This window comes from Elaeis guineensis, chromosome 6 (genome assembly GCF_000442705.2).
Source record: "Elaeis guineensis isolate ETL-2024a chromosome 6, EG11, whole genome shotgun sequence".
Lineage (NCBI taxonomy): Eukaryota > Viridiplantae > Streptophyta > Magnoliopsida > Arecales > Arecaceae > Elaeis > Elaeis guineensis.
In genome coordinates, this window is record NC_025998.2 from 2,945,329 (window position 1) to 2,965,065 (window position 19,737).

The window sequence follows — 19,737 nt, forward strand, 5'->3', positions numbered from 1 at the left end:
AGAAGTAGTTAGGTAAAAAGAAGGGGGAAAATATTGAATTTATTTTGATAAATTTGAAAAACCGAGTTGCGTGATGGCTTTGTGCCCCCCATTTTAAAAACCCGGACCTCCTTGTGCAGAACCGTCTTGGCTCCCGCCAGGGAAGTAGTGTTGAAATTGATAGGATGTGGTCCTACTTTTTTGATCTTGCAAAACCTAGAAGCTTGTGTGTATGGACACGTAATTTTCTCCCTGGTTGTTGGATGTACAGTTATAATTCTGTATCTGTGTTTATATGGTCTGGAGACTGCAACCTTTCTTAATATATTAAGCTCGACTCCTCTTTCTACCTGAAAAAAAAAAAAGCCCGGTCTGACCTGCCCTGCAAGGTATAGATATGGTACACTGTTAATCCTTGACCATGTCAGATCATATCATTATTGACCAATATGAGGCAGCCCTAGTAAAAGGAAATATTTATTAAATTATCGAGCCACACAACCCTGAGGCATGGAGCTTATCTGCTAATTTGGGCCCACGTGTACCTATCGAGCCCTCCCGAGTCGGGGTTGACCACATCCTCGGGCCACATGTGACTCACCATTTGGGTCTGTCATAAATACTGAGTGAAGATAACTTGGCTACTGCACAGGCCATCAAATAGATTAGCCACCTTGGTCGATCCTGACATTTTTTAGACTTGAAATCAAATAAAAAAATAAATTTTTTTTATAAAAAAATTACATATTTTAAATATTAATTATCATTAAAAAATTAATCTATATATAATAATTTTCTATATATATATATATATATTCATTAAACAATATATAAAATTTATTATTAATTTATTTAATTATTATTTTTATTATAATATTATAAAAAATTATCTTTGCACTCCATTAGAACATCAATGACCTGAAACCTGAAGCGACCGCCCAATTTGACCTATCCCAGAACCGGCCCTCGCCACCTTCTCGATGCGGACGGTCATGATACAAAGGGCATGTTGTAGAACCCATGTAATGGGTCATTGGAGAAGCAGGGTTTGACGCCCCTGGGACTGCATTGGTTCATCCATGATCTGACAGAACAATGTAGCCACAAGACTCAGGTGGGTGGGCCCAAGATGAATCATACAAATTTGCTTAACATATCAACTTTATACCCGACGTTGCTCCATCGGTCATGATGAGCTTTCTACCATCCTACGCAACACAACTTGCTTGATCCAATGCAGATGAGGCGAAGTCAATGGGATGATTTGGACCAAGCCTAGGCCCACCCAGACAAGAGGATGGCCTGAATGTGCATGACGAATCTCCACTTGAGCCACGCTTGATCAGTATAAGGCTACGAGGGTTTCTAACCAAACCCAATCAGAAAAAGATTACAACTCCCAGCTTCTGCATGGCAGCCAAATTCCCGAGACTTCACGATCCCTACCAAAGCTTGAACACCAGCCAAACGCAATGTTTCACCAACACATCGACATTCCCACAACACCGCATTCCTTTACAATTTCAAAAGCAGAATTTCAGGCATGTTGCCGCTGCACCACACTATATGTGCTTGGGAAAAACTGATCGGATGAAAGATATTCCCCATCCCACAAGGAGCTCAAACAAACCACGGGGAATATGTTGTCAATAATAAGGGCAATATCATGGCACGAGCATGCAACAACATATCCTCAGCCAGGCAGATGCACGAGTAAGTCAACACACCTGGAGTCCTCACATTGTTCATTAATTACAATAAATCAAATGGTTTCTTCCGCAAACAGTTGGCATGTGGATTCAGCGAGAGAAAAAAAAAAATCCAAGAAATATAATCAAATAACATGGATTACATCCAGGAGGAAGCCATAGCAATAGCTCAGGACACATGTACAAACAGCCTTACCATGGCAATGGCATAGTTAGGTGTCCCAACTCCTTAGAACTGCCTTTCTCTTATTTTGCAGTCTTTAGGGCACTTTCTCAAATCACCAGTCACCCCAACAGCTTCCCACATTAACTAATGGGAAACATGCCCGAGCATTGTTCTCCAGTTTATGATGTTTTATACAGAGTGAAAAAAGCATAAGTTGCAGCAGCTTGACTAGAATCAACACTAATACTGAACCCTCTCGTCGCTGTTGAAATTAAGGCACTCGAAGCCTTTAAGGGTGGATTCATAGTTCTTGATGTTAGATGGCCTACCAGATGAAGACCGCTTATGCTCTGCGGAACTAACAGGGGAACTTCTCTGAGCACCAGAAAGTCTGCGGAATGTCCCAGGACTTGCCTCAGCAGTACGAGTCTGAGATGGGTCTGACTCACCAGCCACAACATCCCGGCTGCTAGAAACAGCAGCTCGCCTTGAAGATCCGCTTGACCGCCCCAAAAAAGTCGAACTGGATAACTATATGGTATATGCATCCACGGTCAGGAATTACATGGTAAACACTAAATACATCTAGTAAAGCAACATGCATGACGAATCACATGATTGGTTACAAAATATACTTACCCTGATGTAGTTGATGGAGAAATGTTTGAAAGGTCAGGAAATAGAAACAGCAGGAATTTTCTTATTTTCAGAACTACATTTCTACCTATACCCACCACTAGATCACAATATTCAGAACACATACAGTTAATGGATCAAAAGTAGATGAAATTTTACAAGCCAAAACCTGCAGGAATATTGGATGCATCAACTCCCTCTCACAATAACATATCCTAACAGACCTCCCTCATCTTGGTGATACCCTAACAGACAATGCTGCTAGAAAGCACTATAACTTCATAGCTGGAAGATTACAAGTAACATTCCAGAAACTTTTATATGCAATCACAGAGCAGTCAATTTGTGATAATTATAAGTTGGATACTGGTTCAGGATTTGCCTTATAGTTCTGACACTGGTAGGTTGGGCATCCAATTTTGGCATAGTTTGGAAACAGAATGAGCGATTTAGGAATAACTTTGTCGTCATCCCCAGTGGGTACAACCAGTTCCCCAACAAAGATAAGTAAGGACAATTCAAATTTGCATTTGGCAACAAGTGCTTGTTACCCCCATTAACCATCATACCTATGCTGGTTATTATTTGGATAAAAAGAAAAATATGCTCTTTTTGATTATTTTCCGCTAGTGGAATTTTTTTTTTCTTTTTTGGCATTTCAAAAATCAAGTGGTGAAAAACATAGGGACAGTGTGGCGATAGTGAAATTCTGGAAACCCTATAGACTTGCCAGTTCCCAATAATCCCTAGTTTGATCAAATTGTCGGCGATAAGTTGTTCCATACCACAATCTCATCTAGTTAGCATTTACCCCTGGGATCTTCTTTTTCCACATTACCCAATTATGGTCCGGCGATCCAGGGTTCTGGGAGGGGCAAACTGGGGGCATACCTACCTTTGGCCTTTTTTTGGCACAAAGCGCCTGCTTAGACTCGAACCCATGTCATTGGGTCTGTTAGTGCAAACCTTTTATGACTGCACAACACAATAACCCTAGGGATAAAGAACGATAAATGCCTTATCCCCACTCCTTATCCCATTTCCAGACCAGGCCTTGAAAATCAATTCAAACTATTTTTGTTAAAAAATGATGATGAGCTTTTATCGGGAGGAAAAAAAAGCTGTCAAAATAAAAGAATGCACAAAAAACCGAAAAAAAGAAGAAAACTGCATATTCAACTATTAGGACTCGTACCAAATGAGATATGCCTACAAGAAATCCATATCTAGGATAACCATCATACATGTAACAGAAAAAATGCCAGATCTAGGGAAAAAATTTAAGATCTTTCAAAAATATATCTTTCTGGGATCTCATCTAGAGAGAGATCCTTCTCAGGGGCATGTTCTTTCTTCCTGGTATTAATGCTCAACTGGATAGATATTATCAGGAATTTATCTACACATAACTTCGGACATAAAAACTGCAAGTTAAGCTCGCCTTCCAAAGGGTGAAACCTATATAGATATATAGATTGTTAAAAGCAGAATGTGAAGATTCTTGAACAGGAAACAGTAAGGGCCAATGTTGAAGCTTTATTCAAGATATCATTTCAACAAGCTGGTAGTGGTGGGACTGTAAAAAAGTGAGGCAGCCCAAAGGAAGCACATTTGTGAGTGAAATATGCATAAACAATTACCCTACATTAGCCTCTTATGATGCTTCATCTTGTACTCAAATACAACACCACACATGTGAAAAACACTTAAATCAGACCACATGACAATGATGTCATCTAAGTCACCATCTGCTGCTTCGGATGCAATTCCACAAATTTCATGAAGCTAAGCCCTAGTGCAATCTCCAAAATCTTATGAGCTACGAAACATGAAGGAGAACATTGATTCAACAGGTGGATCAAGAAATTCATCCTCGGAATCCGAAAAGAAAACAGAATGAGACAAAAAAGAGACGTAGAAAGGCCTTCAAGCCTACGAGGAGGAGGAAGGTCAGTGGCTAGCGATGGAATCGCTCTACAGTCAGCAATTCTTGTTTGGGGGGGGGGAGCGGGGGTGGGTTGTGTGGGTGTGAAGGCTTCAGATATCTTCCCATTATTTTGAATAATCTACAACTATAGTATTATATGTTCCAAATTCCAACGGATGTCTCGGCACTAGCATGTGTACCAGGGAACTCAACAAGATTGTGACAACATGTTTTCAAGTTCAAAGATGACTCCTGATTATAGAAGAATTAAAATGTCTCGATACAAGAAGATTGAATTTGAAAGGTAACTCTATGTTTGACGACCTAATGTATTATATTCCGCTGTTTGCACAAATGCTAAGCTATACTGTAGCATTTTTCAGAGTTGGAACTTATATCTGATATTTTAAAACTCGATCTAAAGACTTCATGAACAATTCATCAGTCGCGGTTTGAACATTTTTGCAAGATACATCTCCGTAATGCATAAAATAACTAAGTCACCCTTTGTAGAATATGATTGAATATATCTGATATTTTAAACCTTGATCTAAAGACTTCATGAATAATTCATCTGTCATGATTTGAACATTGTGGCAATATATATCTTCATGAACCCTTTGTACGCTATGATTCAGTGATCTCAAATATGGATAAATGGATAACGGTGCATATAGGATAACAATGTGGAATAGGAAGATCTCACCATGACATCTTTAGTAGCAGCTGGATCATTTCCCATTGGGGTTTTCTGCTTTGATAAGCTGCCTGCAGTTATAGCTGGAGCCGGAGCAGGAGCAGGAACTCGTCGACGAGAGGGATCCATTGCCGACCAACCACTTGTTCTTCCTTCCTCACCACCTAGAACAAAATTTTCAGCAATAAAGTTCACACCTCTAAAACATGTAGGGGAGAAGGTAAGTCATTCAACAACAGGTAAACAAGATGCAATTACATTATTCATGAGGATCAAAGAACTTCTAAAGTAAATGAAAGGCCAATGCGAATATAAATTATAAAACTGCACAATACATCAGTATAAGACCATGTAGCAAATATCCAGATTTATTTGCAAAATTGAAAATAAGAATGTATGATAGATGACTAAATAGGCTACCTGACTGCCTGTCGTTGGCAACTGCAGGGGCCAAGCCAGAGCTAGGTCCAGCACCAGGACCCTAAAATGAGAACAAACAATGGAAAAAAGAAAAAAAGATTTGAGCAATTGTTCAAGCACTAAGAAAAAAGGGGGAAATCAGAAACAATATATTCTGTATGGAACTAACAACAGCACGTGGAGGAGCACTGGCGATTTGTGACTGCTGATATTTCAATATGGTCCAGTCAAACACATAATCAAACTGAAATCCTGAAAAAGAACAAACATAAAAACAATATTATCCTTGAACAAAATGCGACATTCACAGATTCTCAGTTCAGAAATAAAATAATTAGGTAAATAAAAAATCTTCCATTCTCTCTGTCAAAGATATACGAAAAGTGAAACGCACCCTCACGGATAAAAAGATCCCGAAATAATCTCTTAAGATATGCATAGTCTGGCTTATCATCAAAACGTAGTGAACGGCAGTAATGGAAGTATGATGCAAACTCTGAAGGATATCCCCGACATAAAGCCTGAACATTGTATCAATTTATCCATTAAATGGAAGGAAAAAAAATTATGGGCTGCAGTTTATGGTACAAACAAAAAAATTACCTCAATTGATGTAGCAACTTTTCTTTCACTGATTTTTTCATACTTCTGTTTCTTGGTTCCTGCTTTTAAACCCTGCCATGGAAGACTAAAACCAGAGGACAAGGGTTCTGATTAGGGATAGCAGAGAGGAGAAAAAAAATAAACAAAGAAAAAGGTCCAAACAAGAAAGCAATACCTTCCTCTTAAGAAGTACATGAGAACATATCCAAGAGACTCCAGATCATCCCTCCTGCTTTGTTCTTAGCAGCCAAAAAAACCACAATAGTCAGAAACAAACATGGAATTTGATCAATGCAGCATAATATAGGAAAAATCAAGTACAAACAGCAATAGACAAACATTGGATCAGACATTAAAAATTCAATATTAGCAGCAAGTAACCACAAATTTATGCAAATATATATATGAATAGATAGATAGATACAGAGATATATAGATACATACATACATATATATGAGATTGACCATGCACGTTATGTTAATTCCCCAAAAAAGGATTTAACAATTTTACAGTTAACGATAGAGCATCCAAATTCAAGATCCAAATATTTGAACAAAATATATGATACAAGAAATGACTAAAAACCAAAAGTTATGCATTAAATCAGTACAAAAATGAACTGTATCAATCACACTATAGGAAAATACACAATAGGGAACCTAAATTGAAAATCCATCAGATCATGATCTACACATCTTAAAACATGGTAGAATTAAATTCACTAGGCTTTGATGATTAGATCTAATCTAACATGGTATCCTGTGATTAAAACCATTCATTATGGCACCCTACGTGATGATTAAGTTACAAGCCATCAAAATATGTGATTTTTTGTTTCTTGGCACTTTTTGCAGTGTAGATCATGTTCGACGATTTGGATATTAAATTTATATAGCCCATAATTGATTCTGAATTGTTAACTCCTGTTTCAAGGAGTTAACTTATAGTGTGAAAGCCAACTATACTCACATATATACATATATACGCACACGCGCACACCCACACACCCACACATTATACATACCTATGCCAAGATGGGTGTTAACACTTGCGTATCTTGCTGTCCCAGTCAAGTTTTTGTTCTCTCTGCAATATTTTAGACATAAACATAACATGAGAATGCAACTAATGGGGTTTCAACCATTTTCTACCAACTAAAGGCGCACAATGCAATTCAAAGTTTCTACTGACAGACATGAAAAACTACTGGCAAGATTTACAAGTATCATATCCACAGAACAAGCCAGTTTTATGTTCATTTTGACCAGATAAGTAAATGCTCTAGAACATGCCCCAAATGTTGGGGAAAGAAAGGGAATAGCTAAAAAAGGGAAGCCATAAAACTATGAATCGACATGCTTCTTCAGATTGTCCATATATCTATCAAAAAGTTATAAATATAAGAGTAAAGCAATATGAGCCAATAAAATATATTGAAGAATCTAACACTGAATATATACCACTAAGCTTCCAGAGATATTGGAAGAAGGAGAAAAAAAACTTAAATCAATAATTAGTGCAACCGTAGTTACAACAGCAATGCTTTGTTATTACAGAAAAAAATATCTGTAGAATGTACTAGTGAACATATGACATAAAGCTCCCAAACTAGAAAATCTTAATCAATAATGTATCATATAAGATAAGGCATTGTTGAGGAAAGCCTCCTTTGATGTGAATGTATGCGATGAGGCACCAAGGGTTGCAAAAGCATGATTCAATGAGATGGGGCACGAAGGGTTGCAGGTGCTCATAGAAAAGTAAAATCAAAGAAATTCAGCTGTCCTAGATAACCTAAAATTTATCACTCCAATCACCAACTAGGAAGAAATAAAATTTCTTCACATATAAAAAAGAAACCAACATTTCAACTGCTTTTGGACTGGTATGCTCAAAACTTGCATAAATAGCAAGGATATGTCAAAAGGTCATACAACAGCTAAATTGGAAGCAAACTAAAATTAAAGTGAATAGCCACCAAATATGACTCTAAAAGGTTCTAATTTAGACTTCCCCACCCAGAGCCCATGTAACAAAAGGAGAACAAGAACAAGAACTGACAAAAATTTTAATAAATCAAAGATGTGTTGCATGACAGTGAGGAAGGCGGAATCCTACAATGCCAGTGCCTACTATGAAAAACAACAAACCAATGTTACTAAGATTCTATAACCACCGCCATAAGCAGGCTTAACCAAGGAATCCGACAATGCAAGTGCCTGCAACAGGTAAAACCAGACCATGAGTGATACTTAGATACTTCAACTACCATCTAATGCAACATTAAAGAACATTAAAATTTGATCAATCATGATGATTTGCTTTGAGATTCCAAACCTCCCTTACAGAGGAGAGTGAAATGGAGGCAAAACTTCAAGTTCAAGTATTGGAAGTAATCTATTTTAACAGCCATTATATTACTAGAAAATGCATATAGCCCTGTAGTACAACAAGAAATGGAGAATAGGCCATGAAAGGTAAAAAGTACGAATGCTTCAGTAGTATTTTTGTCCCTTAGATGTGTAGACAATCAAAACCTAATTTTGAACCAACTCAATCATGCCACTAAGAAATTCCATGAGAACATGTCAATGAAGTTTTGCCACCATAAGACAAGAGAACATCGATAAGAATTTCAACTTGTCGTGCAATCATTAGCATTTTAGTCATGTAACATATCGATAATCATCAGCACTATGAGAGCTGATAGTAATGCTTCTTTTTTCCAGAGGAAAGAGAAACAAAATTAAGCCATATCTTTAGGCATCATTATCACTAACATATCACATTGTATTAAAATTCTTTTGCAACTACTTGATGAACCATAACCAAACCATTACCATTCCTTAAAGGGGAAGTAGATGAAGCAATGTAATCCTATTAGGACTTCACCATGATGAAAGCTATGCCCTATGTATGTTTTCATTAGAATATAATGAGAGGTTCAACCGCAACTTAAATAGCAGAAAGAAAAAATAAAAATCAGGAGAAGTATCATGAACCTTTTCTTCTCAAAACATCATAAACAACAATTTTCATCATATTTCCAGAAATATAACACTGGATCGTATCCTATGACTATTGATCAAATCCACCAAAGATACTAACAGCCAAAAACATTTCTATGCACAATGAAAGATAGCTTAAAATGCACCTACCTTCTATTGTTAGAATCGTACTCGTACAATTCGACTCATACGATTCGAAACGATTCTAAGCTCAGCCGAGTCGAACCGAAATGAAGAATCGCAAAAGAAGAAGAATTGTACCTGAATCACAGACTCGTCGGCTGAATCGTGCGACTCGCAGGATCGTCCGATACCATCGAGTCGGAAAAGATAACTCCCAAATCAATTGTTCGTTGTTTTTGGAAGCAGAAGAATCGGATTTTGGCAAAAAAAAGGTATGTCCCAAACCTTTAAACTTCTATTTGCGACTGTTTCTCTGTCTTCTCCGACTGCTTTGAGTCTTCGAAGACTACGATGAGAACAGGAAGAAAGCGCATGGGGAAGAAAAATCCTTGAAGCCTTCGAAGCATCCTCGCGAGTTCGCCGTTCATCCGGTAGGTACCCCGAAGCATTTTTCTTTTTTTTTTTTAATCTTTCTGTTTCTCCTCTCCAATCTCTCGATCTCTCTGTTTCTCTTCTCCGAAGCCACCACGAAGCCTTTCTTTTTTCTTTTTTTTAATCCAGCCGAAGCTTTTTCTCGGATCTTCCTATGAAGCCACCGATGAAGGCTTTTTCCCTTTTTTTTTTTGATCGGACATTTGTTGTAGGCTGACCTATGGCGTTGCCTATTGTTCCCGTGGGCCATGGCACAGCCACTTAACCAAAAAAAAAAAAAAAAAACACACACACAGCCGTGGCACAGCCACTTAACCAAAAAAAAATTAACAGTTCTTACTTTTTTTTTAAAATATTTTTTTTAATAGTTCTAATTTTTTAATAGGGATTGGCTTACATACTTTACAGTGAAATTGTGTATTGTTGTTTTATTGAATAATGGCAGCTAAAAAAAAAATCTAAAGTTGTGGATCCCACTTGGAAACATTGTAAAAAATTTGATGATGGTAAAGGGAACGATGGAAATCGATGACATCTTGTATGCAATCATTGTAACAAGAGTTTTTGAGTGACTAGAATGAAAAATCATCTTGCGGGTATACATAACAATGTTTCTCCTTGTACTCAAGTTCTTGAAGAAAATCAATTTTTTTATCATTTTTATAATGTTAATTTTGTTTTTATGCTAATATCTATTGTTTTATAAAAAAATTGAATCTTACGATTCGAGTCAGGATTTGAGTTAAGACATAGACGATTCATGAATCGAATCCCGATTTGACAACTTTGTACCTACCCCACAGAACACTGGATGCATTGGGCTTTATACCCAATGCACTTTTCCCCTTGAAGCAAAAAGAACATAAATATTATCCACTCTTATCCCCCATAAAACTTTTTACATCAAAATCATAGCAACATAGCAAAATACAATATCAAATTACTCTACAGCACTATGGTTTAAAAATAGGAAATAAGCTGTAATAAAGCACAAACACAATAAAGATCGAAAAGTTCATAAATATATACTTAAAAGTTAAAACTCACCTAGGCTTGAATCTTGATTTAAGAGAATTAAAACCTCCTTCAAGTTTCACAAGAGATGCTAGAAGTGGGACATTTTTTAATATATTTAATTCAAAATTGTGTGCATACCCAATGTTATGTTTTTCAACAGACTATAAGAAGAGGCTCTTCACATTCGAGACGTGGCAAGCATAACAGAAAGGAATTCCACTTTCAGACGTGAAATGCAACAATTTTAAAGATAACATTTTCACAGATTTTAAATATTCCAGCATCTTACCTATATGGAATGTGCTGGTGAGTTGTAGTATCTCTATACTTCTTGGCAAGGCCAAAATCAATGATGTATACCTATAACAATAGCAACAAGATCAAACAGATTACAAATTTTATCATGAACAGAACCATAATCAACTAGGAAAGGATAAAACTTCATGGCACACCTGATTAGCTCGTCGTCCTAGACCCATAAGAAAATTATCTGGTTTGATGTCTCGATGCAGAAAGGACTTGGAGTGAACAAACTCTACTCGGTTGATCTGAAGCAGTATAAAGAAAAATACATCACATGCAAAACCAAAAAAACAGACAACCACAACCTCATTTCATCAAAAAATTATGCTGAAATCACATGAGAAGAGAGCATTAAAGATTAGTAGTTAAGGTGACTGCATTGTGAACAAGGGTGAAATCGGTAATGATTACATTAGAGGAAGCAAAGAACTTAAGGTGCTGAAGCCTGAAGGCAAGATGGAAAGGATTAAGTGAATATGGTATTATCATGTCCAGTGTGATATGAGGAAGCCCAATGCAAGAGGATTTAAAATTCTTAAGATGGAATACGAGAGAGAAAGTAAACACCTAAAATAACTGGGAGATGTGAGGATTCTGAAAACTTATAGCAGAGATAGCCGATGTAGATTTTAGTATAATTATTGGAGCAACAAAGGATTCACAAAGCATACTCCAAAACAATAAGATCTGATAAGATTTCACAGTTATGATTCTATGAAAACTCACTACAAGCACAATGAAGTTAATACTGTACCATCTGATCCGCAAGCATCAGAACAGTCTTTAGAGATAGCTTTCTGCTACAGAAATTAAAAAGGTCTTCAAGACTTGGCCCAAGTAAATCCATCACAAGGACATTATAATCACCTTCAACACCAAACCATCTCACATTCGGAATCCCAGCTGCCATAATCAAATATAAAATAACAAGTTAAGAACTTTTAAATATAAACCAGCAATAAAAAGGAAAAGAAATTCCTCCTTACTCCCTCCTTGCAGTATCCTGTACAGTTTTGATTCGTATAACAACTGGGGATGCTTTGTCTTGACATTTTCCTGACAAACAAGATATCATGCATGGTCATTTTAATACAAACAAAGGCTAACAGCAAGGATAGGATTCAAAGCATTGAAATGAAAAAAGCAAAGTAACAATTCCCCCCAAAACCCCAAAAGACACCATAACTCCCTTAAACAAACGTGATGACAAATCTTTAAGGAGGACATTTTGATAAAGAAAATGCCAATAGAAGTGAGTATTAGCTTTTTCTGGGAAAAAAAAAGGAATGACTAAAAGTAAAGAAAAACCTGAAAATAAAGTTTTTTTTCATGTTTCCTCACTTGTTATGCAGTCAAAGTGCACTATTACACATGAAACACACTACTAAGAGAATTAAAAAGGTGAACAGCTTCAGAAACAAAAATCTGAAGAAGTCCATCCATAATATGTCGCCCGCCAGTTCAATAATTTTATTAGACTACAATTATAGTTGGAAAATTATGAAAGCAATTTCAGCTTACAGAAATAGTTTGCACTTAGACTGGTTCCTTAGAGAAATAATTAGTATATAAAGATTCATAAAGCCAGCCCAAAGGTCGTATGGATTTCTTTACACGTCTTCTGATGAAAAAAAAACAACCAAAAAAAAATCTGCATCATCTGAGCTCCAGCAAAACTTGTGAAAAAGCCCACAAATTTCAGCCAAAACCAAGAACCTATGCTGAACAGGTCCAACTAAGAAGGAATAATTACGCAAGGGGAGACAAAAAAGAAGGTGCAAGTAGACAGAAAACAATTACGGCAACAGGCCGATTATTTCATCAACTCCAACAATTTTCTTTTCCAGGAAATAAATGTAGCGACCAACTGATTTACAGCAAGAATAACAGTAATAAACCTAATCGAAAAGCCAAAGTCTATCCGGAGGTAATACTCACGAGTTTAATGGCAACCTCTTCGTTCGTTTGAGCATTAGTACCTACAAATATCGAACAAATAGCAATCAAAAACACCTTAAAGGTACCAAATTTCAAATTCCCCAAACAAACATTCCAAATTAAAAACAAGTACATACCTAAATAGATCTCCCCAAAAGACCCGCTCCCGATCTTGCGACCGAGCCGGAACTTGTTCCCCACGCGAGGCTCCATAGCCGCAGCCGGATTCAAGAAACGCCAACCTCAATTTCAAACCCTAACCCTAAAACATCAGATTTTTACAGCGCAAAAGAAAGGGGGGGGGAAAAAACCAGCAATCCCCCAAAACCAAAAAAGAAAAAACGAAACCCCCTCCGATCTCTCGAATCCCTACCGATTACCCAGGAAAACAAGAAAACAGGCCGAATCGCATCGCCCAGTCGATCGATCAAAGAACAAAGACAAAATATATGAAGAAAAAGAGATCGGAACCTAGAGTTTCCCCAAACAAGGATCGATTTCTCGGGTTTTCATCTACGAAAACGGAATTAGGAAAGAAGAAAATGGGGGAGATCGAGGGAGGAGGGGAAGGGGAAAGGGGTCTTTGGATGCCGCCCCCACGCACGTTTCAATCCAATCGAAATCACGGTTCTTCGATGGCGGACAATATAAGACTTCTTTCTCTCTCTATCTCTATCGCTGATCCCTTTAGTCGGGTTTTCTAATTCTTTTGTGTTTCCTCTCTCTCTCTCTCTCTAAATTAGGTTGGGTCGTGACGTGGGAGAGTCCTTCTTGGGAATGGAGGAGGGACCGAAGCTACCGCCCAGCGAAGCTTATCGGCTTATCCTACCCGTCCGCGTGCACTCATCGCAAACTCTTCTCTCTCTAGTCTTGACCCTCGTGGAGCACGCGCGGGAGCCCTTGGTCTGCCCTGAATGCCCCCGTCCGTCGGGGTGAAGGATTACGTGGCGTTAATCGGCTGCTGTTCTCACTGTATCCCTGGGGGAAAACGCCATCCCGCTCGTGCTCTCTCTCCGGACTGGACGCCTAGTTGAGTACAGAACTACGGATTTTGTGTTCCCGAATTGGCCCTGTCAAAAAAATAGAGACCGAGGGAGCTTTTGGTTTTACCGAATTGCACCTACCTATTTAAGTAACGATCAGGTGTTATCAATCTTACCCCCTTCCTAGAATTTTGACGCCTGTGGAGCACTAAAACTATGGTTCCGAGGCCGGTTTAGGTAGAAGATTAGAGATGTGTTTGGTTGGGAGAAGTTGGAGCCCTGAATGGAAATAAAAATGAGATATTCGTATTATTTTTATTTGATTGGAAGAGTTTTATTATCATTTTGATTTCAGAAAGAATGAAAATGTTTAAATTCTTCAAAATTCAGCCCCTTTTTTTTCTTAATATTTAAATTCTGTTTCAATTATGGTTCTGATTATGAACCAAACGTATCAAAATATACGACATTTCAATCCATTCCAATTACTATCCTGATTTTGATCATAAACCAAATGCATCTAAGGGTTGTTGATCCACTCACTAACCTTATCCGCATGATCTGAGTGATTTATATATAAACCTAGATGTAATATTTGCTTCTCTACTCTAGCTTCTAACATTTGAGTGTGATCGTAGTGGTAATGATTGGTTGGCCATGACTGTCATGACAGCAGATGCTTGCTTGCAAACTTCGACACTTTCTTATCCATTATTTTCCATAGCTAGTCAAAATTTTGAACATCTTCTTATCAGGGGCCCAATGATTTTTCCTCTTGGTTCAAAAAGTAAACTCCAAACAGATATTTGTGGTTATATTTTCTCCAAGTGTTAAAGAAGTTTTTTATATTATCATGCACAAAAGAAAAAATTGTCTTATCTTTTCCACTATCATATTGATAAAGAAGAATTTAAGAAGTTTCTCAATTGATATTCATGGTAAGACAAGTTTTTGCTAATATTCTTATCTCTTATTTTTAAATCTTCTTCACTTTGATCTTTTTGCTACTTTAGTAATTATTTAAAGCTTTAACAATAAAAGCGAGACTTAATTAGAAAGAGTCAATTTTAGGTATAGTGCTTGAGGTAACATTGTATTGGGCTATACAAGAAAAAAGTGGGTTGATGAGAGGCTGTATCAAAAGATACCTATCAAACATGGTGATGAGTAATTATCCATCATTAATGAAAGAAGAAGATTAGCATCCACACCTAGAGAGCACGTGGAACACGATGACACATCAAAATTGAATTTGTCCAGATCGTGTGGATCACTTGTATTCTAAACATCCATTTTGGAAAAGCTCACAAACATGTAATAGGTCTGCTGACAAGTTTGGGTTTTTTTGGGAGATTATAGTATAATTTCACCTTCTCCACTGTAATTACTTTCTTGTTTTTTAACTAAACAATTACTCTTTTTTTTACTACATGCAGCAGGTAGGCAATACCTTATAAAATGTGGATGGATATGGGGACACCTTTTTACACTTGCAATTCATTTGATTGTAATTTCTTTCTTTTAATGAGAGAACTGAAAAAAAAAAAAAAAAAAGTTGAAAGAAAAAAGAAGAAGATGTAGGACAGTGAATATGAATCGCTAGCAATGGTAACAAGAATTCCTTTATTTATTAAAAAAATCCAGTTCATATGGATGAAAAACAATAGATGTCCAATAATTTGAGCTCATATAGGGCATTAAGCACAGGCATTGATTTGAATTATCTACCCTGGAGCTTTTAGCTTGATACTTAATACCCTTAATTTCTTTAAACTGTATTAATTATTTTTCCTAAGGTGATGGATGCGTAGTGTATTAGAATTTTGACTTGTAGCCAAATTCTGACGAAGCACACCTTGGAAAAAATGTATCATGCATGGAAAGAGTGAAATGCATATGATTGACAGTGATTGAGAAGTGTTGGGTATAAAATACCCACAGCCGAAGTCCTCAACAGAATCAACGATTCCGTCCACGATGCCGACCCCAAAGGAAGACTCCGCCCGGACTCCTACGGGAGCCGGGCTCCGTCCTCAACGTCAACTGCTGGTAAGCCGCCCGGACTCCTACGGGAGCCGGGCTTCGTTTTCGACTCCAACGACTGCAAGACAGACTGCGTCCGGACTCCTACGGGAGCCGGACTCCGCCGACAACTCCGACCTCAAGTTGACTCCGCCCGAACTCCTACAGGAGCCGGGCTCCGTCATCAACGTCAACTGCTGGTAAGCCGCCCGGACTCCTACGGGAGCCGGGCTTCGTCCTCGACTCCAACGACTGCAAGACAGACTGCGTCCGGACTCCTACGGGAGTCGGACTCCGCCGACAACTCCGACCTCAAGTTGACTCCGCCCGGACTCCTACGGGAGCCGGGCTCCGTCCTCAACGTCAACTGCTGATAAGCCGCCCGAACTCCTATGGGAGCTGGGCTTCGTCTTCGACTCCAACGACTGCAAGACAGACTGCGTCCGGACTCCTACGGGAGCCGGACTCCGCCGACAACTCCGACCTCAAGTTGACTCCGCCCGGACTCCTACGGGAACCGGGCTCCGTCCTCAACGTCAACTGCTGGTAAGCCGCCCGGACTCCTACGGGAGCCGGGCTTCATTTTCGACTCCAACGACTGCAAGACAGACTGCGTCCGGACTCCTACGGGAGCCGGACTCCGCCGACAACTCCGACCTCAAGTTGACTCCGCCCGGACTCCTACGGGAGCCGGGCTCCGTCCTCAACGTCAACTGCTGATAAGCCGCCCGGACTCCTACGGGAGCCGGGCTTCGTCCTCGACTCCAACGACTGCAAGACAGACTGCGTCCGGACTCCTACGGGAGCCGGACTCCGCCGACAACTCCGACCTCAAGTTGACTCCGTCCGGACTCCTACGGGAGCCGGGCTCCGTTCTCAACATCAACTGCTGGTAAGCCGCCCGGACTCCTACGGGAGCCGGGCTTCGTCCTCGACTCCAACGACTGCAAGACAGACTGCGTCCGGACTCCTACGGGAGCCGGACTCCGCCGACAACTCCGACCTCAAGTTGACTCCGCCCGGACTCCTACGGGAGCCGGGCTCCGTCCTCAACATCAACTGCTGGTAAGCCCCGTCCGGACTCCTACGGGAGCCGGACTTCGCCTTTAACTTTGATTGCAGGAAGACTCCGTCCGGACTCCTACGGGAGCCGGGCTTCGTCCTCGACTCCAACGACTGCAAGACAGACTTCGTCCGGACTCCTGCGGGAGCCGGACTCCGCCGACAACTCCGACCTCAAGTTGACTCCGCCCGGACTCCTACGGGAGCCGGGCTCTGTCCTCAACATCAACTGCTGGTGAGCCCCGTCCGGACTCCTACGGGAGCCGGACTTCGCCTTTAACTTTGATTGCAGGAAGACTCCGCCCGGACTCCTACGGGAGCCGGGCTTCGTCCTCGACTCCAACGGCTGTAGACAGACTTCGTCCGGACTCCGACGACAACTTCAACCGCAAGGGGGACTCCGCCCGGACTCCCACAAGAGCCGGGCTCCGTCGCTGACTCCGATTGCCGGTAAGATCCGTCCGGACTCCCACAGGAGCCGGACTTTCCACCTGACTTTAATTGCAGAGGACTCCGCCCGGACTCCTACGGGAGCCGAACTCCATCATCGGCTCCGACCACTTCCGAGCTTCAGCCGATGGATCTGCACTCCCTGACAGGCTATTTTAACGGCCACGATCTTGCTCCACTTCCTGTGGCGGATTCCGTGCAGCTCCATCACTCCCTGACAGGCCGCAGTAACCGTCGCAGCTCTGCTCCACTTCTTGTGGCGGATTCCGCACAGCTCCACTACCCCCTGGCAGGCCACAATAACGGCCACGATCCTGCTCCACCTCCTGCAACGGATACCGGGCGATTCTCCCATCCGCTGGCAAGTCACGACAACGGACGCTGCTCCACTCCCCGCAACTGATTCCACGTGGCGAGCTACGGCGATAGCCACGATTCCGCTCCACTACCCTTCGCAATAAATTCTCCCTAACTATGGGCGGCCCACTACCAGACGGTTACAAACGTCGCCATCAATCCGTTACCTCCTCCGCCTATAAAAAGGGGGGACCCAGATACGTTATTCTCTAAGCTCATTTCTTATCTCAAAACTCTGCTAAATTCTCCGTTCGAGCGTTCCATTCTTGTTGAGGCAGAGAACTGACTTGAGCATCGGAGGGTCTTGCCGGAGCAACCCCACCTCCGGTTTAGACTTCCCTTGCAGGTCTCGGCGGCGACCGCGACTTCCCCGACTCCAGCTTCTCCGGCGCAAACGGATTTTTGCACCAACAAGAAGCATACCTGATTGAACATGAAATCATATACTTTATCTACATCAAAATATTGTATAGCACTCAATGGTCGCTATTAAAAGATGTGCAGCCATCAAACAAAATGTGCTATGCATGAAATATAAGATTGTCTTATTTGATAGCCATCCATCTTGACCCTACGCTCTATTGCATGGCCTGATCGAAGAATCTGTGCTCTTGTCCAAACTTGACTCCTTCCAACCTGCCATGGCCGGAGTATCATGAGTCTTTCATTAAGGACTCTGGGTTGGAAATATCTGGCAAAGATACAGTCAAAAATTAACATGGACTTTTAAATAACTGTTGAATCAAGCAGCATGTCCTCTGAATATGCCACTACCTAGACATAGACTAGACAATAGTCTTGGATAATAATCCCATGGATAGCTTATATTGGTGTAGCATCAACATCTCCTTGCCATTAATTATTGAAATACTTTTAGTTTTTTATTAAGACTAGCCTCTGAGAACCAATTGTATTGACACCCCCCTTGCTTACCTGTGGCCAGGATAGTAAAGAAATTATCAGAAGCTGAACTGCTATCTCAGAAGAACCAGTCAATGGTAACAAGTCTATGCTCATTATCTAAATCTCTCATCTACACTGACAGGTGGAAACAGGAAGGTAGCTCCACCCAACAGAGGGAAAATCCTGCAAAATTTCCTGGTTAAAGAATCAGAGCAGGTTGCTGTTATTAAAATACTCGTAATTTTGTTAGCGAAGATCCGGCAAGAAGGATCCTTTCTTTTCTGGTGACAAAACACTGAGAAAAGAGCGACAAGTCATGTTAAGATGTAAGTCGATGCACATGAAACTGAACTTACCTATCTTACCTTGTTAAGAACCAATTTGCTATTGTTGTAAGTAGTAGAGCTTTTTATCTGCAGCGGTTTCGATAATAAAACTTTTGCTAGTAGAGTCTTTATCAAATAACTTGGTAACTTCATTTATGAAAGTATTTTTTCAGACTGATTTTACCTATCTTACCTTACTAGGACAAGGTTAGAAAATTTATCTATATTTAACCCATAAACATATCTTTAACTGATTGAACTAGGGGAAACAAACAGCAGATAAACTTTTTTTTAAAAAAAAAAATAGAAAAAGAGGACAAAAAGTACGTGAAATCCATGAAATTTTCCGGCTCACAATTTGTCTCATAATATGCTGTTTCCATCAACAAGAGGAATAAACTTGAAATGATATTGATAGTGTTGTGGCCAATCCCTTCGTCGCCTGATCACTGGAAACGAGCGCCTGCAAAAGAAAGTCCGCACTGATCGGAGGTGGCTCCGGCGGAGACCCTCCGACGGTCAAGTCAGAGAGGAGACTAGGCAACAGTAAAAAGAAATTAAAGAGAGCTCAGCGAGAGAGGGTGAGAACGAGAGCTAGAGAGGAGGAGGGATCCAAAGGTTTCGAAAAGAACCTCCTCAGCACTGTTGCCTTCCCCGATTTATAGGAAGAGGTGG

At 40.1% G+C, this 19,737-nt stretch overlaps 1 protein-coding gene across 1 annotated transcript; it reads right to left on the reverse strand.

Moving 5' to 3' along the window:
* Positions 1–1,693: 1,693 nt before the first annotated feature.
* Positions 1,694–13,560, reverse strand: LOC105047647 (casein kinase 1-like protein 2). Its single transcript, XM_010926670.4, has 14 exons — positions 13,097–13,560; positions 12,960–13,000; positions 12,008–12,077; positions 11,776–11,924; positions 11,171–11,266; positions 11,008–11,078; positions 7,163–7,224; positions 6,313–6,376; positions 6,138–6,222; positions 5,929–6,055; positions 5,704–5,786; positions 5,535–5,595; positions 5,124–5,278; positions 1,694–2,385 (listed from the first exon to the last, which is right to left on the reverse strand). Exons 1-14 carry the CDS (start codon positions 13,170–13,172, stop codon positions 2,095–2,097), a joined length of 1,431 nt encoding a protein of 476 aa, XP_010924972.1. The 5' UTR covers positions 13,173–13,560; the 3' UTR covers positions 1,694–2,094.
* Positions 13,561–19,737: the final 6,177 nt, after the last annotated feature.

Bases quoted from the DNA above. Each gene is read 5' to 3' on its own strand.
- LOC105047647 (XM_010926670.4), bottom strand. From the start codon at position 13,172: ATGGAGCCTCGCGTGGGGAACAAGTTCCGGCTCGGTCGCAAGATCGGG. The intron at 5,596-5,703 runs GTTAGTTCCATA...TTCTCATTTTAG, and splicing joins GTGCTCCTCCACGTGCTGTT to GGTCCTGGTGCTGGACCTAG. The intron at 2,386-5,123 runs GTGAGATCTTCC...TATACCATATAG, and splicing joins CTGCTACTAAAGATGTCATG to TTATCCAGTTCGACTTTTTT.